This window comes from Panthera pardus, unplaced genomic scaffold (assembly GCF_024362965.1).
Source record: "Panthera pardus isolate Hobbes unplaced genomic scaffold, ASM2436296v1 HiC_scaffold_11, whole genome shotgun sequence".
In the NCBI taxonomy this organism is placed as follows: Eukaryota; Metazoa; Chordata; class Mammalia; order Carnivora; family Felidae; genus Panthera; species Panthera pardus.
Genome location: NW_026526666.1, coordinates 70,619,767 through 70,647,719, shown reverse-complemented (window position 1 = coordinate 70,647,719; position 27,953 = coordinate 70,619,767). Strand labels below are relative to the sequence as shown.

Below are 27,953 nucleotides of genomic sequence, written 5' to 3'. Positions count from 1 at the left end.
ACTGTGAATTATCCTGTATACTCACACTTTAGAGACCACTGGTTCCTATAATCCCTAATCATCTAAAATACCATGAAGAGTCAAAAATTTTGAAATTTTCCTTATTTTTCACTAGAATTCACATTTTTAACTTTTAAAGTAGTATTTAAGTCAGTTATTTGACAATAATTGAGCAATCCAAGAACCCAACAATTGAGATCACAGAATAATAGATGTCAAATGAGCAGCTATTTATTCTTAGGTGTATCCACTATACTACACAATTCCTTAATCTGTAGTCTATATGTGAAATTAAATATGCCTATTTGATACACCTGCATATTCTGATGTGTAAAATAACAAAATATTGAAAGATTTTAATCCTAAAAAGAGATTATTTGCATCACTTTTTTAAAGGTTCTCACCTACTGCATACAGGTACTTTCTTGCTTTCTTCCGAGGTCGAACCTTAGATGTCTGCAGAAAATTACAAAATTTGTTCTCTTTGGAAGATTTGCACACCTCACAGTACTCTTTCAAAAGTGTTTGCAACGCAACACGAAGATTGAAATCGGACACTCCTAAAGCAAGTTTAACAAGATAATGTTTCAATCAACTTTTAAATAATATTCAAAAAACGTGTTCTTATAAAGATAAAATACAAATACCAAAAAATAAAAACTCATCATCAAGCAATGGTGCTTGTTTCCTACAATACAAATTTTATTTTTCTCATTATTACTAAAGAATATACTTTCCCTAAATCAGATTGTTTTTAACAATATGCTTCATTATATCTAATTTGAAAACACATGCATTAGGATTTCCAAAGATGGCAAAGTGAAACAGGATCACAATTATCCAACAAAATGGAAAAATAAAATAGCCCAATACCTACATTTACAACTTAAAAACAAAAAGATATAAAATTGTTATATACTTTTAAAAATGATAGTCAAAGCAAGAAACAAAAGATTCTAGTGGAACGAGGTCCATCTCCTCAAAAAGACTTTGAGCATGATTGGGTGGATTGTTCCTGCACAAGGATCCTTAGCTGAGGTGAAGTGGGGATAAAAGTCAACCGGTGTCCCACTTGGCAAGCTCTAAGATCTTGCCCTGTGAAAGGGCACTATTTTCTAATTTGCATAAAGGCACCAAATATGCCAGCAAGGGACTATCTCCAAGCCTTGAAGCCTAGAAGCAATATTGAGGAAACAAGGTCAACTAAGGAAATCTTGAGAATTCTCACTAATGCCTAATAATTTGGAAAGGTAGAATGAGCAGGTATAAAGCAGAACTGAGAAGTCAAAGAAAAAAACATTAAAAGAAATCCTTTGGGGGGCACCTGGGTGGATCAGTTGGTTAAGCCTCTGACTTTGGCTCAGGCCATGATCTTTTGGGCACTGGGCTCTGTGCTGACAGCTGAGAGCCTGGAGCCTGCTTTGGATTCTGTGTTTCCTTCTCTCTATGTCCCTCCCCCATTCGTGCTCTGTCTGTCTCTCTCAAAAATAAATAATAAAACATTAAAAAAAAAAGAAAAGAAAAGAAAAGAAAAGAAATCCTTTGGGCGCCTGGGTGGCTTGGTCTGTTGAGCATCCAACTTGGGCCCAGGTCATGATCTCATAGTTCATAAGTTCAAGCCCCTCATTGGGCTCTCTGCTGTCAGCACAGAGCCCTCTTTGGATGCTATGCCCCCCTCTCTCTCTGCATATCCATGGCTCACATTCTCTCTCTCTCAAAAATTAATAATAAAACGTTAAAAAAAAAAAAAAAAAGAAATCCTTTATAGGGCCTTCAGTAAATGTAGAATCACCAGAGCTTGCCATCTAACAGAGCACAGTACCAGCTAAAGTCCACACTAGTAAGACACATCCTTACCTGGGTTAAGTAAGCCCTGACACAAGATCAATAATTGGATTTGAGAGAGAGCTCAGAGCCCAGGTCCTTAATCAAATATCTAAGCCTTAGCAGATCTCTGTTCTTCTACCACCATCATACCTTTGGTTAGAAAGAAGTGGCCAAAATACAACACAGTTCTCAATAGAAAGAAGTAGCCAAAATACAACACAGTCCTCAAATTTTAGATGTAAGAAACAAAGTAGTTACATTAGTAGGCAAAAAAGGTGTCAAGGAGAATTAACTCTTACATTATCAGAGCTAAACTGGTTTAAACAAAGTTTCTCATGTTATGCATAGATCTCATGTTGAGCAATAGATCAAGAAATAACAATTCAACTATTAAAATATATCCCAGGAGGGGCACCTGGGTGGCTCAGTCTGTTAAGCATCCAACTTCGGCTCAAGTCATGATCTCGTGGTTTGTGAGTTGGAGTCCTGCATCAGGCTCTGTGCTGACAGCTCACAGCCTGGAGCCTGACTTGGATTCTGTGTCTCCCTCTCTCTCTGCCCCTACCCTGCTCATACTCTGTCTCTCTCTCTCTTACTCTCTCTCAAAAAGAAACATTATATTAAAAAATAAAATAAAAATTAAAAACTAAATAAATAAAATATATCCCAGGAAAAAGAAAAGAAGGAGATTGAAGAATTCAGTCTGGAAGAAAACATTAGCCAAAAACAGAAACAGACTTGCCATAAATGCTTCATAGGATAGAATTACTTAAGAATATAGATCCCATTGGGGTGCCTAATTGGGGTGGCTAAGCATCTGGTTGGTTAAGCATCTGACTCTTCACTTTGGCTCAGGTTATAATCCCACAGTTCGTGGGATCAAGCCCTGCCTCAGGCTCTGCACTGACAGTGCGGAGCCTGCTTGGGATTCTCTCTCTCACCCTCTCTCTGCCCCTCCCCCACATGCATACTGTCTCTCTGTCTCTCTCTCTCTCTCAAAATAAGTAAACATTAAAAAAAATATAGAGACCCTATTTAAAAAAAAAAAAAGCTTGGGGTACCTGGGTGGCTCAGTTGGTTGAGAGTCCAGCCCTTTTTTTTTTTAAATGTATTTATTTATTTATTTATTAACGTTTATTTATTTTTGAGACAGAGAGAGACAGAGCATGAATGGGGGGAGGGTCAGAGAGAGAGGGAGACACAGAATCAGAAGCAGGCTCCAGGCTCTGAGCTGTCAGCACAGAGCCCGACGCGGGGCTCGAACTCACGGACCGCGAGATTACGACCTGAGCCAAAGTTGGACGCTTAACCGACTGAGCCACCCAGGCGCCCCTGTTTTTATTTATTTTTGAGAGAAAGCATGACAGAGTACGAGCAGGGGAGGGACAGACAGAGAGGGACACACAGAATCCAAGTCAGGCCCCAGGCTCTGGGCTGTCAGCAAAGAGCCCGACACGGGGCTCAAACTCACAAACCATGAGATCATGACCTGAGCAGAAGTCAGACACTTAACTGACTGAGCCACACAGGTGCCCCAAAAGAACTTCATTCTTTTCTTTCCTTTTTTTTTTTTTTTTTTAAAGTAGAGAGCTAGAGAGAGAGAGAAAGAGAGAGAGAATCCCAACCAGGCTCTGCACTCTCAGCGTTGAGTCTGATGCAGGGCTTGAACCCATGAACTGGGGGATCATGACCTGAGCTGAAACCAAGATTGGATGCTTAAGTGACTGAGCCACCCAAGCGGCCCCCTCTCTTTTTTAAATATTTGAGAGAGAGAGAGAGAGCAGGGGAAAGCTTTTGCCCTATTCCTAAATTCTCATGATTCCACAGAAATGTGTCTGGATAATTTCTCTTTTCTTTTTTAGCATTTAAATACAGTCAGTCTTCATTATTTGTGGACTCCTTATTTGGGAATACATGTACTCACTAAAATGCATTTATAACCCAAATTAAAACTCACAGAGCTTTTCTAGTCATTCACAGATATGCCACAGAGTGGCAAAAAGTATGAATCACCTGACATGCATGTTTCCAGGTGAGAACTGAACAAGGTGATGCTTTGCCTCTTATTTCAGCTCTCATACTATAAACAAATGTCCTTTTCACGGTCTCTTTAGTGCCATGCTTTTCACATTTTTGTGCTTTGTTGACTTCATTGTTAAAAATGACCCCACGCCTACTTTTTTTTTTTTTTTTTTTTTCCCCACGCCTACTTTTGAAGTGCTGTCTAGTGTTCCTAATTGCAGGAAGCCTGTGATATACCTTATGGAATTAATACATGTATTGGATAGGTTTCATTCAGGCATGAGTTATAGTGCTGTTGGCCATGAGTTCAACATTAATGAATCAAGTATATAAATTAAATAAGGTGCTTCTGATAGACACACACATAAAACAAGGTTATGTATTGATCATCTGGCAAAAATATTGCGACCAGAGTAAGAACTTACCCAGTATTTCCCCTAGGAACAATGTTTCAGTATCTGCCAATTCAAAGTTTGTGGCAACTTTACAGAGCATAATGACTGTGAATAATGAGAACTGATTGAGTAATATATGTGTATTAATAAAAGATAACATTCAGAAAAACCTACAAAATTCTGTTAACAATGTTAAGAGTAGAAAAAAACTAAAAATCCACATTAAGTATAATTTTTTTCTTTTTTTTAAGTTTACTTATTTATTTTGAGAGAGCACAAATGGGGAGGGGGAGAGAGAGGGAGAGGGAGAGAGAATCCCAAGCAGGTTCCTCTGCACTGTCAGTGGGGAGTCTGATGCAGGGCTCAAACTCATGAGCCTTGAGATTATGACCTGAGCTGAAATCAGGTCACAGGCCTAACCGACTGAGCCAGCCGGGCACCCCCATATTAAATATAATTTTTTCACAGAATTATACCTTTAATGCTAGCGGTGTATTTAATTCATAAGAAGCTCATTTGCGGGGTGCCTGGGTGGCTCAGTCAGTTGAGCATCCAACTTGCACTCAGGTCATGATCTTGCAGTTCATAAGTTCAAGCCCTGCATCAGGCTCTGTGCTGACAGCTCAGACAGAGCCTGGAGCCTGCTTCAGATTCTGTGTCTCCCTCTCTCTGCCCCTTCCCTGCTCAGGCTCTGTCTCTCCCTGTCTCTCAAAAATGAATAAATGTTAAAAAAATTAAAAAAAAAAAAAAAAAAAGAAGCTCATTTGTAACTCAGTCATATCCTAAAGTTTCAATGCACAACAAGGGTAAGAGCTTAAAATCTTAAAACCAGGTCTAAGGTAGGTGTTGTTTTTTTTTTTTTGAATTAATTTTTTTTTTTTTTAATTTACATCCAAATTAGTTAGCATATAGTGCAACAATGATTTCAGGAGTAGATTCCTTAATGTCCTTTACTCATTTAGCCCATCCCCCCCTCCCACAACCCCTCCAGTAACCCTCAGTTTGTTCTCCATATTTATGAATCTCTTCTGTTTTGTCCCCCTCCCTGCTTTTATATTATTTTTGTTTCCCTTCCCTATGTTCATCTGTTTTGTCTCTTAAAGTCCTCATAGGAGTGAAGTCATATGATTTTTGTCTTTCTCTAATTTCACTTAGGATAATACCCTTCAGTTCCATCCACGTAGTTGCAAATGACAAGATTTCATTCTTTTTGATTGCCAAGTAATACTCCATTATATAAACATACCACCTTTTTATCCATTCATCCATCAGTGGACATTTGGGCTCTTTCCATACTTTGGCTATTGTTCATAGTGCTGCTATAAACATGGAGGTGCATGTGTCCCTTCGAAACAGCACATCTGTATCCCTTGGATAAATGCCTAGTAGTGCAATTGCTGGGTCATAGGGTAGTTCTATTTTTAGTTTTTTGAGGAACCTCCATACTGTTTTCCAGAGTGGCTGCACCAGCTTGTATTCTGAAGGTCTAAGGTAGTTTTTAAAAATAAATTTAGGATGCCTGGGTGGCTCAGGTCACGGTTTTTGAGTTGAGTCCTACATTAGGCTCTCCACTCTCAGTGCCAAGTCCACTTTGGATCCTCTGTCTCCTTCTCTGCCTGTCCCCCACTTGTACTCTTTCAAAAATAAACAAACATTAATAAATAAATAAATAAATAAATAAATAAATAAATAAATAAATAAATTTAAATATGGGGTGCCTGGCTGGTTCAGTCAGTGGGCAGGTAACTTTTAATACTAAGGTTGTGGGCTCAAGCTCCACATTGGGTGTAGAGAGTACTTAAAAATAAAATCTTAATTAATGAATAATTTAAATACATACTATCATTCTTCTAATACAACAATTTAAACTATTTTATACTATGATGAAAAGTATTTTCAAAGTTTCATACCTAAAGATAATTCAAAGGCTACTTAGAAGCTATGATACTGTATCAATATAAAATTCATTTTTATTATTTTTTTAAATGTTTATTTATTTACTTAGAGAGAGAGAGAGAGCATAAGCAGGGGAGGGGTAGAGAATGGGAGACAGAATCCCAGGCAGGTTCCACAGGGAGCCCAACTCAGGGCTCAATCCCACAACCATGAGACCATGACCTGAACCAAAATCAAGAGTCGGACAATTAATTGACTGAGCCACCCATGAGTGAATATAAAATTAATTTTATAAAGAGAAGACTTACAGGATTTATTGAGTTTGGGTTTTGTTTTTAGCATATGCATTCTCCTCAAATGACAGGTTTTGCTGAATTTATCTTACACTGAAATATAATCAGTATTACCAAAAACAGCAGTGGTATTTTAGCTCTGTCACTGATTTTATTTATACCTCTAATCTCCCTTAGTATTTAATCTCAAGAAAGGTATGTAAAGGTTTGATTAAAATAATGGCTACAAATACTGAATACCACTATCCACAAAACACAAAAGTTGTATCTTGCATATAGTAATCATTCAATAAATGTCTGCTGTTGGACTGAAAAATGAAAACATTATCACATTTCAACAGAAAAAGCCACTGGATATTGACTCATTTGACAAGCAACAAAAAAATTACCTTCAATATACTTTAAAAGCCTCTGAGGAGGTAATAAAGGGAATCGAATTGGTTCTAGCACTTCCACCACATATTTTCTTCTTTTTCCCAGATCCTTCAGAATCCATTGCATTGCAGCTAAGAAGACCTGATATTCATCCTCAATACTAAGCTCTTCGCTTCGCAAAATTTTGATCAGTTGATCTTTTGTAAGTGCCAGGAACTCTTCCCCACTGTGAACCTCCAAGAAATGGACATGAATGTAGTTTTCTGTGAATTCCAAAAGATCATGGCAGGCAATTTGCTCAGAGAACTGAAAGATCCCAATGCAGTTCAGTGGATCAATTTGTCCTTTCAGAAATTCACAGCAAAGATTAACAACTTCAGTCAACTGTAGCATGTCTGCTGCAACAATCAACTCCTGGACATTATTCACGCCTATGTTCACTATACCTAGGGAAGTAGGGAGACAAATTAACCAAAAAAATAAAACAAACATTTGACTTATGGTCAAAAAGCATTATTTATTTAATATAATTTAATATATTAACTGATAGCTTAGTGTTTGCAGAGTTGATAGATGCTAAGTAAAAAGCAACAGGGTGCCTGGGTGGCTCAGTTGGGTAAGCATCTGACTTCAGCTCAGGTCATGGTCTCATAGCAGCTCAGAGCCTGGAGCCTGCTTCGGATTCTGTACCTCCCTCTCTCTCTGCCCCTTCCCTGCTCGCACTCTTTCTCACTCTCTCTCTCTCTCTCTCTCAAAAATAAATAAACCTTAAAAATAAATTTTTTAAAGTAATTTAAAAAAAAGGCAACAAAGGATTTGTAGAAAGAGCAGAAAACTAAATGATGATAATTAACATTTATGGAACACTTACAATGGATAGACACATTAATTGTTTTAGACATTCATTTAACTGTCACCACAACCCCATATAATAGATATTATTTTTTTCTTTTTCTATCAAAACAGAATCAAAAGCTTTAAATAATTTGTCACCAAGTCACATGATCAAGTGATTGAGGGTAAGGATTGCTATCAAAGTCCATGCTTTTAACATAAGGCTGTTTAACATAATGCATCTAACATTTACTAAGGCACTGGGGTGAGTAACGCAGGGTTTCCATCTTCAATTATGATAAAGTGCCATACAAACATTAATTTTTAATACTAGGTATAATCAGGAGTCTATAACATATGAGAAGTTTTAAATACTTAACATTTAGTAACTATGTATACCACTCTCTTTCTAGATGGCTTGACTTTCATATATTTACATATGTGACTTTGAGAGAATACCAAATAGTCAATTATATTTAGAAGGGGGAAAAAAAACACTGTAATTCTCTTACCCGATAAGAATAAACTCTCAATTCAATCTTATACTTGCCCTTCATCCCCTTTATGATATTCACTCCACTAAACTATTTATCTGAAGTTTGTATTCCCAATAAGATTTATAAAGTCTGTTGGGGGGAAGGTTTGTCCCTTCTGTATTCTCAATGCCTAGCACCCACAGGTGTTCAAAAAATTTGTCTTAAATAAATGAATGGCCAAAGAGATTATGGTAAGAGGAAGAATATGGCTTGTCGAATGCAAACGGGGATTTCTGAAAGTATAAGAAATGGAATCCACCATGGGAGCAAATGGTAGAGGCTGCAGAGAAAATGGAGGTAAGACTTAGTTGAACAAAATGAGAATTCACTACAAATTTGGACAAGGTAAGATTATGGGTTGTGATCTATGAAGACTGAATGACTGTTACTGGATAAAGCCAAGAGTTACTTGAGAGCAATACAAAGAATGCCCTATAACTTAATAAGGCTTTATAGCTTACAAAAAGCACTTTTACATTTATTAAAATTTATCTCACTTAACCTTCACATGAATTATGAAATGCTATCCCCACTTAACAGCTAAGGAAAATGAGGTTCTCACAAGCTGATTTCAAATTTGTAAGTACCTAACTGCACTATCTACAAAGCTCTGTGAAGGCAGAGGCTCTGCCTATCTGGTGTACTATCATATCCCAAGTGCTTAGCTCACAAAAAGTATTCATGTGGAGCGCCTGGCTGGTTCAGTCAGTAGAGCATACAACTCTTGATCTCGGGGGTTGTGAGTTCAAGCCCCACATTGGGCATAGAGCTTACCTTTAAAAAAGTATTCATAAATATCTGTTGAAAGAATGAATGATTGACTAAAGAAATGGAAATGCCTTGTATCAAATAGCTAATTAGTGACAGAACTAGATCACAAACCCAGGTTATTTGATTTTTTTTTTTTTCAACGTTTATTTTTTTTATTTTTTTGGGACAGAGAGAGACAGAGCATGAACAGGGGAGGGACAGAGAGAGGGAGACACAGAATCGGAAACAGGCTCCAGGCTCCGAGCCATCAGCCCAGAGCCCGACGCGGGGCTCGAACTCACGGACCGTGAGATCGTGACCTGGCTGAAGTCGGACGCTTAACCGACTGCGCCACCCAGGCGCCCCTCTCACATTAGATTTTTATAAACTTCACTTAAAATCAAATAACCTGGGGCCCCTCTCACATTAGATTTTTATAAACTTCACTTAAAATCAAATAACCTGGGGCCCCTCTCACATTAGATTTTTATAAACTTCACTTAAAATCAAATAACCTGGGGCCCCTCTCACATTAGATTTTTATAAACTTCACTTAAAATCAAATAACCTGGGGCGCCTGGGTGGCGCAGTCGGTTAAGCGTCCGACTTCAGCCAGGTCACGATCTCACGGTCCGTGAGTTCGAGCCCCGCGTCGGGCTCTGGGCTGATGGCTCGGAGCCTGGAGCCTGTTTCCGATTCTGTGTCTCCCTCTCTCTGTCCCTCCCCTGTTCATGCTCTGTCTCTCTCTGTCCCAAAAAAATAAAAAAAATAAACGTTGAAAAAAAAAAATTTAAAAAAAAAATAAAAATAAATAAAAATAAAAAAAAATCTAATGTGAGAAAAATCTGTTAAGATCTGTTAGAACTGGGAATGGTTAATAAAGAATGTATAGATAGGGGCGCCTGGGTGGCTCAATCGGTTGAGCATCCGACTTCTGCTCAGATCATGATCTCACAGTTTGTGGGTTAAAGCCCCGCGTCAGGCCCTGTGCTGACAGCTCAGAGCTTCAGATATTCAGATACTGTGTCTCCCTGATCACACTCTGTCTCTCTCTCAAAAATAAATAGGGAGTAAAAAAAAAAAAAAGAAGAATGTATAGATAAGTCCAAAGGAGAGATCAATAGAATAACAGGTTTTGCTGCACCCACATCCCCCCAAAAGGAAATGCTATTGCAGTGAAAGAACATGTTTTTTAAGAACAAATTATATCAAAGACTGCAAAGTTCCCTGTCCAATAAATACTCAATATCCATTTTCTTTTCATCCTTTACTAAGAGAACCTTGATTTTGCTGTGGGTGGTAATTGTGCTCTGCTGCAAATTACATTTCTTAGTCTCCCTTACAGATAGGGATGTTATTTACTATTTGGCCAATGGGATATATGCAGCAGTTACTGGGTAGGGCTAACAGCAAAAGTTAAAAAGAGCATAGACTTAGCTAGCAGGCCCTTCTGCCTTTTCCCCTTCCTCCTTCCACTGGCTGGAGTTCAGCGATACGAGATTAGAAGCTACAAGCCATAGATGGTAGAGCGAAATGTTGGGAAAATAATAGGATGCTAATGACATCATGAAGCCACCCTGCCATCCTTGGAATGCCTACTATGAATTCACTTTTGTGGAAAAATAAATTTCTATCTTGTTAAGCCACTTTATATCTTCTACTAGTAGCCAAATGCTATTCTTAACTATTTTAACCTTAAATTTCAGTATTCTAGAATGTTGTTTCTCCCAAATATGCTCAGTACTATTTATTTCTCTGGGTTTTGCTACCTTTTTTTTTTAATGTTTTATTTATTCTTGAGAGAGAGAGAGAGACAGAGCATGAGCGAGGGAGGGGCAGAGAGAGAGTGGGACACAGAATCCAAAGCAGGCTCCAGGCTCCGCGCTGTCAGTACAGAGCCCGACGCAGGGCTCGAACCCACAAGTGGTGAGATCATGACCTGAGCCAAAGTCAGATGTTCAAACGACTGAGCCACCCAGGCGCCCCTGGGTTTTACTACTTTTTATCTATTTGATGGAAGTGCTAATCACCAACAATATGATGATAGTACTGGGAACACTGTCTTTCAATAAGTATCTCTTGTTGCTACCCTTAAACAGAGGCAGAATAGACACTTTGTAGTATTGCTTCTGTTTTTATGTAGTTCACTAATTCCATCAGATTAATCTGTGTTAATTTACATTTTGGAAATAAAAGAAGCAGGGGCATTTATGAAACAGTTTTCAGCTCACACAAATCATTTAGAAAAGGTAAAAAAAATCCTTCAACGCTAATTTGTACATTAGCCAATAGACAGGGCTGCATTAAAGATAGTAATTTTTAGGGGCGCCTGGGTGGCTCAGTAGGTTGAGCGTCCGACTTCAGCTCAGGTCATGATCTCGCGGTCTGTGAGTTGGAGCCCCGCGTTGGGCTCTGTGCTGACAGCTGGGAGCCTGGAGCCTGCTTCACATTCTGTGTCTCCCTCTCTCTCTGCCTCTCCCTCACTCATGCTGTCTCTGTCTCAGAAATAAATAAACATTAAAAAACATTTTTTTTAAAAGATAGTTTTTATAATCTCCAATTTAAGAGTTATTTTCTGATATCTTCCAAAAAGCAATATGAAGAACACAAAGAAATGACCTTTTGTCATTTTCCAGGCTTAAATACCATGTGTTAAATAAACAATATTTTATCAGATCACATAATTATCTCCCATCAAGTAGTCCTTTAAGCATGATGACCACAGTCTTTATTTTCAAACATGTTTTCTAATTATAAAAGTAATATATATTCACCACAGAAAAAAACCTTAAGGCATAAAAGTATAAAAATGAAAATGACATTTTCCCACAGACATACACTGTATTAACACTTTAGTGCATTTCTTTTTAATCTTTTTTCCCATGTATATTTATGTTACCTATCATATAAAACTTAAACTTCATAGTTTTTGTGTGCATTTTCTAACGTCATTAAAACTCTTCAAAAACATTTTAAAAATAAAAGTTTTAAATAATATATATACATCCTGATTGTAAATCAGAAAAAAAACAGAAAAAGAGGGGAAAATAAGGATCATCCATATTCCATCATCCAGAGATAAATACTTATCAACACTCTGGTCTTTTTCCTGTGCGCAAATACAAATAATTTTTTCCTTTACAAAACTAGAGAAGTATTTATATCCAATTTTTTTTTCATTTTATATATTGTAAACACTCTTCCATAACATAACTGAAAAATCTAAAAAATATTCCATGATATATACATGTGCCATGATTTATTTAATCATATATCCTGAGGGACAATTAGATTGTATTCAATTATATATTATTGTAAATAATGCTACAATAAACATCCTGGTACATAAACATTTGCCTGCAGCACTAACTGATTACTTATGATTCCTAGAAAAGGAATACTGGGTCAAAAGATAGAAACCTTTCAAACACTGATGATAGCGTATTGTTAAATTACTTTCCATATAAATTGTATCAACTTATTTATATTCCCATTGCGATACCTGAGTGATTACACCACTCTTCACTCAAAGGTAAAGGCTCACTTGACATACCTGTATATATGAAATCTAGAAGTATTTGAAAGATTCCAGCTTCAATTCCTAGAATCTGTACAACATCTTTTGAGGACTCTTTCATTCCTCCAGTAAACAAAGCTGCAAAGTAAGGGCTACTGGCAGCCAGCACCAGCCGATGAACTTTAAAAGTTTCCTTCCCAACTTGCAGCTGCACATCACAGAAATGCTCTCCATTCCTCATTTTATTGATCTGGGCCAAGATGAGTTGGGCATGTTTATCCGATGAAAAAGGACTATCACCAGCCTTGGGACAGTCCTCATTAGCCATGATGATGACAGATTAATTAAAAGAACTGTTGCCCATAATCTGGTCCTATCCTGAAAAACAAAATAGGAGACCAGACAACGTATTTTTGTGCTTAACATGTCTTCTATTCATACACATATCAAACATTGACCATGTTCAAGAAGCTTATGATCTAGTTAGGGACATAAAACACACATGAAATAAATAAGGACTAAACTATGTGATACTTTCTTAATAGGGTTTCAAAGAAGGGAATAAGTAATGGGGCCTAAAATAATTGGAGGACGCTTTACAGCAGAAATAGGACCTGAGAGGGGTGCCTCGGTGGCTCAGTCAGGTAAGTGTCCGACTTTGACTCAGGTCATGATCTTGTGGTCCGTGGGTTCAAAACCTGCATTGGGCTCTGTGCTGACAGCTCAGAGCCTGGACCCTGCTTCGGATTCTGCGTCTCCCTCTCTCTTTGCCCCTCCTCCACTAACACTCTGTCTCTCAAAAATAAATAAACGTTAAAAAAAAAAAAAAAAAAGAAAGAAAGAAATGGGACCTGAACGATAAAGATTAACATATGAAGAGAGGAAATAAGCCCTTCTGGGTGAAGTAAAGAAAATAAGGCACAAAGGCATAAGTTTTTGTATACTGTAGTAAGGGAAGAACATACTCTAGCCAGAACAAATTTTCAAAAACCAATTGTGGGAGTGCCTCAGTTGGTTGAGCAACCGATTTCGCTGCTGTCATCGCCGAGTCCTCTTTGGATCCTCTGTCTACCTCTCTCTGCCCCTCCCCTGCTTGTGCTCTAGCTCTCAAAAAATAAACATTAAAAAAAAAAAAAGTGATCAGGCCAACTGTTTACTTATAATCCTTCAATTTACACATTTCTCTGAGCACACAAAGCCCTTCAAATCTCACCTCTACCTGTCCAGTCCTATTTCCCATACTCCTATTTGAACTTAATACCCCAACAAAACCTAACAATTTGCAGTTCTCTAAAAGTGTCTCTTTCAAGGCATCCTTCCTCACCTTTTCCTTTTGGATATTTGCTATAATTCAAGACTGTTCAAACATAATTTCCTGCAGAACCATCCCTGTTCCTCTCTCCTCTGGATTTGGTGCTCACCCTAAGCTTACCTATTTTACAGCCTATATCACACTTTACCTTGTCAGACACTACCACCCTACTCCCTATAGATACATATGTTCTCTGAAAGCTCCCTGAAAGACAGCCCCTTAAAGGAACAGACTATCTTTCATAGCAGTAGCGCCAGTATCTAACATATATGAGGTTTTCAACTGTTTATGAAATGAATACAATGAGAAATAACAATAGCTTAGGTTGTTTTTATTTGTTTAACTATGATAATTATTCCACACATTCTGCCAATTGTAATTCTCACAATAATTAAGAGTCTAGAAGAAAAGATACTTTTATTTGAGGGGTGCCTGAGTGGCTGAGTCGGTTGGGCATCCGACTTCAGCTCAGGTCATGATCTCACTGCTCATGAATTCAAGCCCTGCATCAGGCTCTGTGCTGACAGCTCAGAGCCTGGAGCCTGCTTCAGATTCTTTGTCTCCCTCCCTCTCCGCTCCTCCCCTGCTCACGCTCTCTCTCTCTCTCAAAAATAAATAAACATTAAAAAAAATAATAAAATAAATAAGATACTGTTATTTGAAGTGAGAGATAAAGGGGCACCTGGGTGGCTTAGTTGGTTGGGCGTCTGACATTGGCTCAGGACATGATCTCACAGCATGAGTTCGGGCCTGGTGTTGGGCTCTGTGCTGAGAGCTCGAAGCATGGAGCCTGCTTCAGATTCTGTGTCTCTTTCTCTCTCTGCCTCTCTCCACCTCACATTCTCTCTCTCTCTCTCAAAAATAAATAAACATTAAAAAAATTTTTTTTTGAAGTGAGAGAGAAAGAAACTGAAAAAGTTTCCCAAGGACACAGTGTTAGTATAACAATACTCTCAATATTTGAATCTAAGTCTTTTTACTCTAAATCCTGGCCTTGTCCCACCATATCACATGCACAGGAATTACTAGGCCAGGTTATAGAGAAAAAAGGCTTTGAAACTCAAGTGCAGAAATGTAGACATGAGCCTTTATAGGCTCAAGAGTAAACATGACAACAATCATGTTTCAGAACTGTTATACAAACCTTCCAAGGGATGAACTGAGAGGCAGCAAAGTCCTTGAAAACAGCTTTACAGCTTCAATAATGAGAATCAAGGGATAAATCCAACTTACTTTTTGAATAAAGAAGCCTACTGAGATTCAGTAATATAAGACATCTGGAGATAAAGCACAGGGGAAATCTAAGATGACTAAGGTTTTGTAATTTAGGCACCAAAGGGAATTAGTAATAAGACTGACAGAAAGGTGTGGGCTGATGTTAGAAAAAAAGTGGTTAAGTTTATAGCAATCAGTCAAATTTATCAAAGTAAAACTAAGCTGATTATCATGATTATCTAGGAATTCAGAAATTTGATTAAGAGGTTCCAAGTCAGCTGCTAAAACTTCACATCAGCATTTACAGAATGTCAACATATTACATTTAGCTGGCATATAAAAGCAAACAGTGCATTTGTCTCTACATAGAAATTTGACCTGCAGATATTATTAAACATGACATGGCTGTTAGGCTTTTTTTTTTTTTTTTTTTTTGCTTTAGATTTCTTCCAGTCAGCAGATTTTGGACCCCAGTGGCTTAATTACAAGGTATCTTCCTCTGATCCCAACTTCAAGGCATCAAGCACTGCCACTGAGCTAAAATGCTGCCCCCTGCTACAAAAAAAAAAAGAAAAAAAAAAAAAAGGGGTTCACTGAATATCCATCCACTCTGGTAGCCGACAGCAGAAATTCTAATATTACCATGCTTCTTAGTAACTGCTGATACTACCCCACTGCCAGTGAAGAACTTCATTCCAAACGGCAGCACACGCGTACTTCCAAAAGGAAAGCACATTAACTCCGGGAAACTGCATATGGATGTAAAGGACGTACCTCAAGAAACCAAACCATGAAAGGCAGATAATTAGATGGAGATGCTCGGAAGTAAAGAAGACCTGTCTGTCTGGTGGCCTTGACTTCATTGCTGAGAGCATCGGGAAGCTCCTTCAGCAAAGGGTGTCAGAAACAGCAAGCGTCAAAGAAACAAAAAAACGAGGCTCTTTGTGTGTTTGAATTGGGGACCTGGAGAGTCACAGCTACCGCGACACTACAAGCAGATAAACACTGGGCACTACCTAAATGGCGGGTAAGGCAAGTGAGACTTGTCTGGGGCTACCGGACAGGCTAGGGGCCTGAGGATTCCCCGGTGGGGGTGGGGAAAGGAGAGGCAGGAGCGGAGCGGACCAGACCTAACGAAAGGTGAGGGCGGAAACATTTCGACTATCAGAGGCACGCCTGAGCTGCATGAGGAACCGGTTCCAGAGGCTCCCCTCCTTAGGGGTCCCAAGAGCTGTGAGAGCCGAAGAGGACATTCCCAACCCTGTCATGGTCGCACCCAGACGCAGGCCGTTCTTACCCGCCTCTTCCCCTTCCCGCCGACGCCTGCTCAGGCTCTGCGCGCGCAGTCGCTACCGGCGCCAGCGCCGGCGCGGAGAGGGCGGGGGGGAAACAGCAGGGCCAAACAGGCAGAGGTGACTGGGAAGTGCGGTCCGCGCAGAGCTGGAGGCGAGGCCAGGCCCACTGGAGGGTGCCTCTCGCCGGGCCTGCGCGTGCGCAGTGTTTTTCCGCTCGCGAGTAGCGGCGGCTCCAGGGACAACGGGGCTCTGGCTTAGGACGGGTGCTGGATTCCCCGCTGGCGAACTGCCCTGCTGCAAGCCCAAGCTCCTGCGTGTTGGCGCTGGCCCTTTCGACAGTGCCATTTCACCTACTCTCCATCCTTGTGGCGTCCCACACATACAGCAAACCTCAGTGTTAAGGAAGGACTGAGACAACCCTCCCTGCCCCCAACCCCCCCCCCCCACGCTGTGCTTCTCTTTTTTTTAAATTGAGATGTAATTGATATATAACATCATATTAGTTTCAGGTGTACAACATGATACGGTATTTCTATCTTCTCTTTATTCTTTACCATTCACTCAAATCATTTTCTAAGTTTGCCTCTTTGAGCCGGGCATTGTAGATGGATGCCTACTTTGAGGGGAGAACTCAAAACATCTAGTTCTTTTCACGGTTGAACCTCACAATATGTTACATTCGTGAAAGTCGATCTTCTCTTTTTTTTTCTTTTTAGGATTTATTTATTTTTGAGAGCGCGCAAGCAGGGAAAGGGCAGAGAGAGGTAGACAGAAGATCTGAAGCGGGCTCTGTGCTGACAGCAGCAAGTACAATGTGGGGTTTGAACTCACGAAATCATGTCCTGAGCGGAAACCAAGAGTCGTCGCTCAACCGACTGAGCCACCCAGGTGACTCTGAAAGTCATTCTTAAAAGCCCCACAAAACTTGTTCAGATCATGCCAATGTACTCAAGGCCCCAGGTAAGTTTGTGGCTGAGGTCAACTGTTTGCTGAGAGTCCTCCTGCTAACTTTTTTTCTGTTTTTACTGAGAAAAACTGAGAAAGAAAGGGAAAGGAGACATGAGCGTGAGCTTCATTTATTCATTGATTCAACCAAAACTTTTTTTTAATTCAATCAATACTTAATGAGTGCCAAAAATTGGCCACTTTAGGTTGTGCTGATACAGCAGTGAACAAAAAAATGACCTGTTCTTGTGGGATTACATTCTGATTGAGGAGACAGAAAATCAACAAATAAGTGAATAAATATATGATATATCAGGAGATGATAAGTGTTACAAAGAGGATAAAGAAGGATAAGAGGATAGAGTGACATACTGGGGAAGGGGTACTATTCTAGACAATGTGGTCAGGGAAAACTTTCCTAAGAAGGTAACATTTGAGTAGGGGCATGAATGAAGAGAGGGAACCATGTAAAAGAGAATTCTAGACAGAAAAATAGGGGCGCCTGGGTGGCTCAGTCAGTTAAGCGCCCAACTCTTGGTTTCGGCTCAGGTCATGATCTCACAGTTGTGTGAGTTAGAGCCCCACATTGGGCTCTGTGCTGATAGCTTGGAAACTGTTTGGGATTCTCTCTCTCCCTTGCTCTCTGCCCCTCCCCCACTCGTGCTGTCTCTGTCTCTCTCAAAACAAATACATAAACCTTAAAAAAAAAAAAGGTAAATGCAGGGCACCTGGCTGGCTCAGTCAGTAGAGCATATGACTCTTAATCTCAGGGTTATGTGTTTAAGCCCCACTTTGGGGGTAGAGTTTACCTAGTAAGAATAAATAAATAAAAAGAAAAGTACATGAAACCTTCCTATGGTGAGAGTATGCTTAGGATATTTAAGAAACAGCAAAGAATTGGGGCACCTGGGTAGTTCAGTCAGTTAAGTGACTGACTCTTGTTTCCTCTCAGGTCATGATCTCGAGGTTTGTGGGTTCAAGCCCCTCATTGGGCTCTGCACTGACAGTGCAGAGCCCGATTGAGATTTTCTCTCTCTTCCTCTCTCTCTGCCTCTCTCTCTCAAAATACATCATAAAAAAAAAAAAAAAAAAAAAAAGAAACAGCAAGGAAGCCATTGTTACTGGAGAAATATTAGCAAGGGAGAAGTCTTAGGGTATGAAGGCAGACAGGTAGCTAAGAGCAGTATCACTTAGTGTCTTGTATACAGGAAGAGCTTTGCCTTTTTTTCTGGGTGAAATAGCTATGCTGTTGAATGTGTTTTTGTTGTTGTTATTTGTTTTGTTTTCCAAATGACAAATGTCTCTCACACATGTATGCATATAAAAATCTAGTCGAGTATTTACCCAAAGAATTCAAAACCACTAATTTATTCACTTTTTTTTTTCTTTCATTTTTTGAGATAGGCTCCACACCCAGTGCAGAGCCCAATGCAGGGCTTGGACTCATGATCCTGAAATCAAGACCTGACCTAAGATCAAGAGTCAGACACTTACCCAACTGAGCCACCCAGGCATCCCTTGAAAACACTAATTTGAAAAGATATATGCACCCCTATGTTTACTGCAACATTATTTACAATAGCCAAATTATGGAAGCAACCCAAGTTGCTTATAATTAATAAATTATATAATATATTATATAATTCTGCTTATTAATTAAAATTGAAATATATAATGGAGTATTATTCAGCTGTAAAAAAGAATGAAGTCTTGCCATTTGCAACAGCATGAATGGATCTAGAGGGTATAATGCTAAGTGAAATAAGTCAGACAAAGATAAATGCCATATGAGTATACTCACATATGGAATTTAAGAAACAAAGCAAACAAAGAAAAAAAAAAGATGAGCCAGAAAACAGACTCTTAACTATAGAGCACAGAGGGTTACCAGAGGGGAGGTGGGTGGGGGAAAGAATTAAATAGGTGATGATTAAGGAGCGCATATGTTGTGGTGAGCACAGAGTGTTATATGCAAGTGTTGAATCACTATATTGTATGCTTGAAACTAAGATAATACTGTATGTTAGCTAACTGGAATGTAAAAACACCCAGTCAAATTGAGTTCAGTGTTTTGAATCCTTAAAGAACTAGGTGTGTTCCCGAGATCAGATTGTTGAGCAAACAATTGTTGAGCAAACTTTAGGGCCAGTTTGTCTGTCTAGTTTAGGCACTCTTCTCTCATGCCCTGATCTCTCACCCTTTCCTCGTATGTTGGTTGTAAACATACATGATACAAGTAAAATATGTATGTAAGCTTACATAAACAAGTCCTTATGTCATTTGTGTCTCCAGCTAACCCTGAGACCAGGACATCTGGATTTGGAGAGCAACTGAGCAAGCAAATTGTAAGATTGGGTGGATGTGGTCATTGTGTGATGTGGAATTTCAGCAGTTCTAAATGGTTGAAGTAGAGTGGAGAAGAACAGTCATGATTCACCTGCTGCTGATAAATGTTTAAAACTAACATTTTTTAAAGTTGAGTTTATTGAGGTATAATTTACATAGAGTAAAATTTATCCTTTTTGTGTATACACGTCTGAGTTCTTTTTTTTAAGTTTATTTTAAGAGAGACCGAGTGAGTGGGGGGGGGGGGGCAAAGAAAGAGGGGGACAGAGGATCTGAAGCTGGTTCTTCAAGGACAGTAGAGAGCCCAATGCGGGGCTCAAAACTGCAAACTGCGAGATCATGACCTGAGCTGAAGTCAGACATTCAACCATCTGAGCCACCCAGGCACCCCAGCAGTTCTGAGTTTTGACAAATGCATTGTGTTAGTCCAGGTTATCCATAAAGCAGATGCCAATATAAGATTAAACATGCAAGGATTTGGGGGGAGGGGCAACACATAGTAGAAATGAGGAGAGAGCCAAGAAAGGCTAGGAGAACTATCTGATCACAATGCAAGCCTGATCCAGAGTGCGCAAAAGAAGGAGAAAGGTTCCATTCCTTGAATTCTAGGAAGTCTAAAGAAAGATCAACAAGCAAGGATTTTGGGAATCTTTGAGCTAAAACTGACTTTTAGAGAAACTTTCGCAATGGACCCGCCTTAATATTCCCAGTAATTGTCTGGGAATAGACCATTGAAATGTAGCATTGGTTCAAATAGGATGATAAATTTCTGGACCCAGCAGGTAATGCCCTTGATCAGTTATGCTTCCTGAAGTTGAAAGTCTGCCAGGCACATTCAGATGGCATTGGAAGTATAAAGTCATGCAGCCTACCACAATCAAGATATAAATTATTTCCATTACTCCATAAAGTAACGTCATTTTTGAGGACTTATTTTCTAACCACAATATTTTCATTACCTTCAAAGACCTTCTGCAATTTGCTTGGTAAACTTTTAGGATCAATTATCATAGTCAATCTCAACAGCTTAATATATGGCTTCCATTAATAACTGAATTCATGGGACACCTGGGTGGCTCAGTCAGTTAAGCATCTGACTTCAGCTCAGGTCATGATCTTGCAGTTCCTGAGTTGAAGCCTCGCGTTGGGCTCTGTGCTGACGGCTCAGAGCCTTGGGCTCTGTGCTGACGGCTCAGAGCCTGGAGCCTGCTTCAGATTCTGTGTCTCCCCCTTTCTCTGCCCCTCCCCCACTTGCACGTGCGCTCTCTCTCTCTCAAAAAATAAAAACTAAAAGAAAAAAATTTTTAAATAAATAACTGAATTCATCATGCCAAAGAGAGAACTTTTCACTCCCAGTGGGCAGTTCAAGGATCAGAATCTTTGGGGCACCTGGCTGGCTCAGTTAGTAGAGCATGCCACTCTTGATCTCAGGGTAGCAAGTTTTAAGCCCCATGTTGGGCCTAGAGCTTACTTAAAGATAAATAACAGACAAATAAATAACAAAATAAATAAAATTTAAAAATAAAAAGAGAAGTGCAGTTGTGAGCCATTATCAGCCAATACCTGTATCAGCCTAGTAAAGAAGATCTGGGCAGGACATCTACTATGCCCAATATTACATCAACTGTCACAAAGAGTTACCAATTCTATTATCTTTTTTTTAATGTTTTATTTATTTTTGACACAGAGAGAGAGAGAGTGCAAGCCGGGGAGGAGCAAAGAAAGAGGGAAACACAGAATCTGAAGCAGGCTCCAGGCTCTGAGCCACAGAGCCAACCCTACATGAGTCTGGAACTCATGAACTGCAAGATCATGACCTGAGCCCAAGTCCAACACTTAACCAACTGAGCCACCCAGGAGCCCCTGTAAAAAAATTTTTTTTAAGTTTATTTATTTATTTTGAGAGAGAGAGTGAGCAGGGGAAGGGCAGAGAGAGAGGAAGAGGAACAGAATCCCAAGCAGGCTCCACACTGTCAGCATGGAACTCGATGTGGAACTCTGACTTATAAACTGTGAGATCATGACCTGAGCCTAAGTCAAGAGTAGGACGCTTAACCCCTTAACTGACTGAGCCATCCAGGCGTCCCATATCTATTCTATTGTCTTAACACCTCTTTTGTTATTCTGATTACCACTGGGTAGTTCCTACACTGCTAAATCACTTTTTGCCTGGAAAACTGCAAGCCATCATCATTTCTCACCTAGATTGTCACGATAGCATCCTAACCAGTCTTCCTGCTTTAGACCTTGCTCTACTCCAATCCATTTAAAATGTAAGGTGACCAGGGGCACCTGGGTGGCTCAGTTGGTTGAGCATCCGACTTCGGCTTGGGTCATGATCTTGAACTCTGTAAGTTCGAGCCCTGCGTTGGGCTCTGTGCTGATAGCTCAGAGCCTGGAGCTTGCTTCAAATTCTGTGTGTCTCTCTCTCTCTGTTCCTCCCCCACTCATGCTCTGTCTCTCTCTGTCAAAAATAAATAAACATTAAAAAAAATTATTATAAAATGTAAGGTGACCTTTCATGATAAAAACACAGAACAAACTGGGAATAGAAGGGAGCTCCACCTATCTTATAAAGGGCATCTACAAACACCCCACAACTAACACTACACTTGATAGTGAAAGACTGAATAATTTTCCCCTAAGATCAGGAACAAGACGAGGTACATGCTCTCACCACTTTTATTCAATATTGTACTTGGTGTTTAGCCAGGGCAATTAAAAAAAAAGAAATTAAAAAAACATTCAGATTAGATGAAAAATTTAATTTTTTAAAAAAGTTTATTTATTTTTGAAAGAGAGAGAGAGCACACAATATCGAGCAGGGGAAGGGCAGAGAGAGAGGGAGAGAGAATCCCAAGCAGGCTCTGAGCTGTCAGCACAGAGCCTGATGTGGGGCTTGAACTCACGAACCATGAGACATGATCTGAGCTGAAACCAAGAGTTGGACGCTTAACTGACTAAGCCACCCAGGCGCCCCCAAGAAATAAAAGTTTTAATGTGCAGTGATTTGATCTTGTGTAGAAAATCCTACAGAATACATACACACACAGAATTAATAATTGAATTTAGCAAGGTTACAGATATATCAATATACAAAAATCAATTGTATTTCCATACACTGCAAATGGGCAATCTTAAAATAAAACTAAGAAGACAATTCCAGGGGTGCCTGGGTGGCTCAGTCGGTTGAGTGTCCAACTCTTGACTTTGGCTCAGGTCATGATCTCTCAGTTTATGGGTTTGGGTCCTGCATCAGGCTCTGCGCTGATAGTGCAGAGCCTGCTTGGGTTTCTGTCTCCCTCTCTCTCTGCTCCTCTCCCACTTGTTCTCTATCTCTCTCTCAAAAAATAAATAAAAATACAAAAAATAAAAATAAAAAAAGGAGACAATTCCATTTACAATAGCATCAAAAATAATAAAATACTTAGGAATAAGTTTAACAAAAGAAGTATAAGAATTGTAACTGAAAAACTATAAAACATGGTTGAAGGAAATTAAGAGAACTAAATAAATGAAAAGACATCCTGTGTTTGTGTATCAAAAACTTAATATTGTTAAGATGACAACACTTCCTAGACTTAGATTCAGTGCAACTCCTATAAAAAAATCAGCTGGTTTCTTTGCAGAAATTGAGAAGCTGAGCCTAAATTCAATTGGAATTCAAGGGGCCCAGAATAGCCAAACCATTTTTTAAAAAGAAGTACAAAGTTGGAAGACTCTCACTTTCCAATTTCAGAACTTAATACAAAGCTACTATAATCAAGACAGCATGATTCTAGCATAAGTTTAGACATATAGATAAGTGAATAGAATTGAGAATCCAAAAATAAACCTTCATATCTATTGTCAATCGATTTTCAACAGAGATGCTAAGATGATTCAAAGGGGAAAGAAGAGCCTTTTTAACAACTGGTGCTGAAACAACTGAATATCTACATGCAAAAGAATGGTGGCCCTCTCCCTCATATCATATGTAAAAATTATCTCAAAATAGATCGAAGATGTAAATATAAGTCCCAAACCATGACATCATAGAAGAAAATGTAGGCATAAAGTTTTGTGACTTTGGGTTAGGTAAAGACTTCTTAGATACATACTAAAGCACAAGTGACAAAAAGAAAAAAATATATAAAGTGGACTTCATCAAAAATAAAAACTTTAAAAAAAAGAGAGGTTAGAGTGGGAGAGAGCCAAAGCATAAGAGACTTAAAAACTGAGAACAAACTGAGGGCTGATGGGGGGTGGGAGGGAGAGGAGGGTAGGTGATGGGTATTGAAGAGGGCATCTTTTGGGATGAGCATTGGGTATTGTATGGAAACCAATTTGACAATAAATTTCATATATTAAAAAAATTAAAATAAAATAAAATAAATAAAATAAAAACTTTTGTGCTTCAAAGGACACCATTAAGAAAGTAAAAAGACCGGGCGCCTGGGTGGCTCAGTCGGTTAAGCGTCTGATTTTGGCTCAGATCATGATCTCACAGCTCATGAGTTTGAGCCCCGCGTCAGGCTTTGTGCTGACAGCTCAGAGCCTGGAGCCTGTTTCAGATTCTGTGTCTCCCTCTCTCTGACCCTCCTGTCTCAAAAATAAATAAACATTAAAAAAAAAATTAAAAAAAAAACTACAATAAAATCAATACACCCACTACGATGGCTAAAATAAAAAAGACAGACAATAGCAACTGTTGATAAGTTTAAGAAATTGAAACCCTCAATTATTGCCGGTGGGATTGTAAAATAGTGCAACTACTGTGGGAAACAGTTTTGCCATTCCTCTAAAGGTTAAACACAGAGTTACCATGTGACCTTACAATTTCTCTCCTAAGTATATACCCAAGAGAAATGAAAACATATATCCGTGCAAAAACTTGTACAAGAATGGTCACAGCAGTATTATTTAAGTAGCCACCAAGTGGAAACAACCCAAATGGCCATCAACTGATGAATGCATAAACAAAACATAGTGTATCTATACAATGGAATATGACTTGGCAATAAAAGAGAATGAAGTACTGAGATATGCTACAACACAGATGAACCTTGAAAACACTATGTTAAGTGACAGAAGCCAGTCACAAAAGACCACATATTCTCTCATCCCATGTATATGAAATGTTTAGTATAGGCATATCGATGAAGATAAAAATTAGATTTGTGACTACCAGGAGCTGAGGCGAGGGCATAAGAAAGGGATGATTGATCATTTCAGGATAATGAAAATGTTTTAAAATTAAGTAATGGTGATTGTTGTACAACTGTGTAAATATACTAAAAACCACTGAGTTGTATACTATCCAAGGACAAATTTTATGACATGTAAGTTATATCTTCATAAAGCTCTTTTAAAAAGATTATATCATTCCTGTGCTCAGAACTCCTCAGTGGCTTTTCATATTAGTTAGAGCAAAAGTCAAAGTCTTTAATTGGCCAAAAGATCCTGTAAGATCTGCCTCTCCATTTGACCTCGTTTATAGTTCTTCCCTGCATTTACTGTTTTAGCTTCTCTGGCTTCCTTACTGTTCTTCCACACTATAGGCACAGTCCTATTTGGGGGGTTGTATTTGGCTGGATCATTCTTACCCAGTATATCCTCATGGCTTATCCCTTCAGGTCTTTTTCAGATTCACATTCTCAGTGAAGCCATCCTGATTTCCCTATTTAAAATTACAGTATAACACCTCTCCCAGAACTCTCTTTCCCAGTCCTCACCTATATTTTTCTCCATAGCATTTATTTCCATTTGACATACTACAAATATTATGTATTTATGTGTCTATTGACTGTCTTTCCTCATCCAAGCATAAACTCTATGAAAGCAGGTATTTTTCTGTATTTTGTCATTCCTATATTTTCAGTACCTAGAACAGTGGTTGGTACATGGGAGATGTTCAATGTTTATTGAATGAATGAGTGAATGAATGAATAACATTTTACTCTTTCTGCCTCGAGTTTATCCCTGCTGCAATTCATCTCCACCTGCAAATCAGAGTGATCTTCCTACACGTGGGAATATATCACACCCTTGCTCAAATTCCTTCATTAGTTTCCTATTATGTTCAAGAAGAAGTATAATGAAATATTGAAGAATACAAGCCAGAGTCAGAGTGCCTTGGTTCAAGGCAATTTGCCTTTGGGCAAGGTTATTTAACCTTGTTGGTAAAATAGGAATAATTAGAGTGCCTTTCTTTTAGAGTTGTGGTAGTGATTAGATAATCTTATACATGCAAGTTTGCCTACATAGTTGCCAAACCCATTGTTTCATTAGAGGTTGCAAAATGTTGACTTTTAAAATTCTGTCACTTCTTTATCATTCATTAGCAATGATTCTTCTAAAATTTTTTAATGTTTATTTATTTTTGAAAGAAAGAGACAGACAGACAGAGCTCAAATAGGGGAGGAGCAGAGAGAGAAGGAGACCCAGAATCCGAAGCAGGCTCCAGGCTCTGAGCTGCCAGCACAGAGCCCAACACAGGGCTTGAACTCACAAATGAAATTGTGACCTGAGCTGAAGTTGGCCATGTAACTGACTGGGCCACCCAGGTGCCCCTAGTAATGATTCTTCTATAAATAACTTCCCCACACTATCTTTAAGTATAGTCTATACAGTAAAGACAGGACAGGAGTTTTGTTTTGTTTTGTTTTAAAATTTTTACTTATTTATTTTGAGAAAGAGAGAAAGCGTGAGCTAGGGAGGGGCAGAGAGAGAAGCCAGAGCAAGAATCCCAAATAGGATCCACACTGTCAGCTGAGAGCTGGATGTGGGGCTTGAACTCATGAACTATGAGATCATGACCTGAGCCGAAGTCACACTTAACCTACTGAGTGCCCCAAGACAGGATAGAAGTGTGATGCTTACTGTTATTTATCAATTTTCAGAGTAATGATTCAGTGCCCTAGCAACTTCCAAAGGTAACTAAAGAATACATTTTAGTGTTCAAATCATTGCAGTCATTATTCTTATTGATATTCAAATTATTCCATCTTTGGTAAGTAGGGATCCCTTTCTAGTTGGCTCCTGTATGATTTTTTTTTTTATAGCACAACTTATATATTTTAAATGGACAAAAATTAGTATCATTCACAATATCTTAAGATAAATTGCCTTTAAATGGGAGCTTCCTTTCCAGTACTTTGAGGTCTACAAGACGTATCTAGAAAATTTACTACTGTGAAAAATGAAGACTGCTTAAATCAAATGGGAGGGGGTAGGGGGAGGACTTGTGGTTTTTCTTTTTGATTAATTGTTGTAACACTGTCCTTCGGGCGGCTGAGGGAGTTTCATGTTTTCTTTAGACATCATTAGGCTCCTGAGCTCTTGCAGGACAACTTTGATGCTGTATGAATTCTGCCATTTTGCTAGCACTGATATGGCTCTTAGGTCCACCACTCCATTAGAACTATTAACTGCATTCATATTAATTTTTGTTACAGATCTTACAAAGTGGGGTGCTTCTGGGTATTTAGGTCCACATTCTATTTTAAGGCTGTATATTCAGTTTTTGTAAATTGTTCTTGGAAGCCCAATTATCATTCCTGTCCATCTTGTAAGTGTCATGTCTTCATCACCTTCTAGACCCCAGCTAACTGTGCCATCTCCTACTCCTTTCTGGCCTTCTTCCAGTTCTTCCAACAGTCGAAAATTGCAAGGGACTTTTACTCCCGAGCCCGTGGTGGCTGCCATCTTGCGTTGCTGTCGCTCCTGTATGATTTTAACACACCACCAGTAGTCTTTGATACCTTCCTTGCTTTCAGACACAAGATACTTCAGACTCATCTTAACATTATTTCTTTTTTTAATGTTTATTTTTAAGAAAGAGAGTGTGAACATGGGCAGGGTGGGGAGAGAGGGAGACACAGAATCTGAAGCAGGCTCCAGGCTCTGAGCTGTCAGCACAGAGCACGATGTAGGGCTTTAATTCATGAACCACGAGATCATGACCTGAGCTGAAGTCAGACGCTTAATCAACTGAGCTACCCAGGCACCCCTCACCTTAACATTTGTTGTCCCAGGCCTGGAATCAGCTATTCCTCCAAGGAGTTTTAGATACTTTTTAATAGGAAATGGTATTTAGAGACTATAATTTGGACACTAGAGGGAGCTAATTGTTACTGGGTTGGAGTGTACATCATTTTAAAAAAGATTCTTAATTGTTAATACACAGTTTGGATAATACCACTGTTTTCCTTGGAAGGTTGTGTTAAAGACTAGAGAATGGAGACTTTCCAATTTAGCAAAGTATTTCACAATGAAGTAGACTAAACTTATTAATCAGAAGTTCACTATTATTTGCGTTTTTATTTTCCTTCTCTCTCTCTCTTTTCCATTTCTCCTGAGAAATAATAGTCTGGGTTGGAAATGAATAGGGAAGAAAAATGGTTGATAAGAGAGA

General features: G+C 39.0%; 1 protein-coding gene, 1 long non-coding RNA gene and 1 pseudogene across 7 annotated transcripts in view; 1 reads left to right on the top strand and 2 right to left on the bottom strand.

Annotated features, from left to right (window-relative positions):
* Positions 1 to 16,403, bottom strand: part of IPP (intracisternal A particle-promoted polypeptide) — a 43,503-nt gene extending 27,100 nt beyond the window's left edge. For 2 of the 6 annotated variants that reach the window (XM_019449464.2, XM_019449469.2), the window contains exons 1-4: positions 15,747 to 15,857; positions 12,482 to 12,823; positions 6,823 to 7,254; positions 405 to 560 (exon numbers count right to left, since the gene is read on the bottom strand). In XM_019449464.2, the coding sequence (XP_019305009.1) occupies positions 405 to 560; positions 6,823 to 7,254; positions 12,482 to 12,773 (880 nt within the window). In that variant the 5' untranslated portion in view covers positions 12,774 to 12,823; positions 15,747 to 15,857. The other 4 variants (XM_019449468.2, XM_019449471.2, XM_019449465.2 and 1 more) reach the window with 3 other exon arrangements.
* On the top strand, positions 15,898 to 19,767 carry LOC128775099 (uncharacterized). The gene is made up of 3 exons (XR_008419751.1): positions 15,898 to 15,999; positions 16,984 to 17,227; positions 18,617 to 19,767. It is a non-coding gene; the product is annotated as an uncharacterized LOC128775099 (long non-coding RNA).
* Positions 19,768 to 26,632: 6,865 nt separating this feature from the next.
* LOC109266647 (ubiquitin-conjugating enzyme E2 variant 1-like) lies at positions 26,633 to 27,257 on the bottom strand (annotated as a pseudogene).
* Between the last annotated feature and the right edge of the window lie 696 nt (positions 27,258 to 27,953).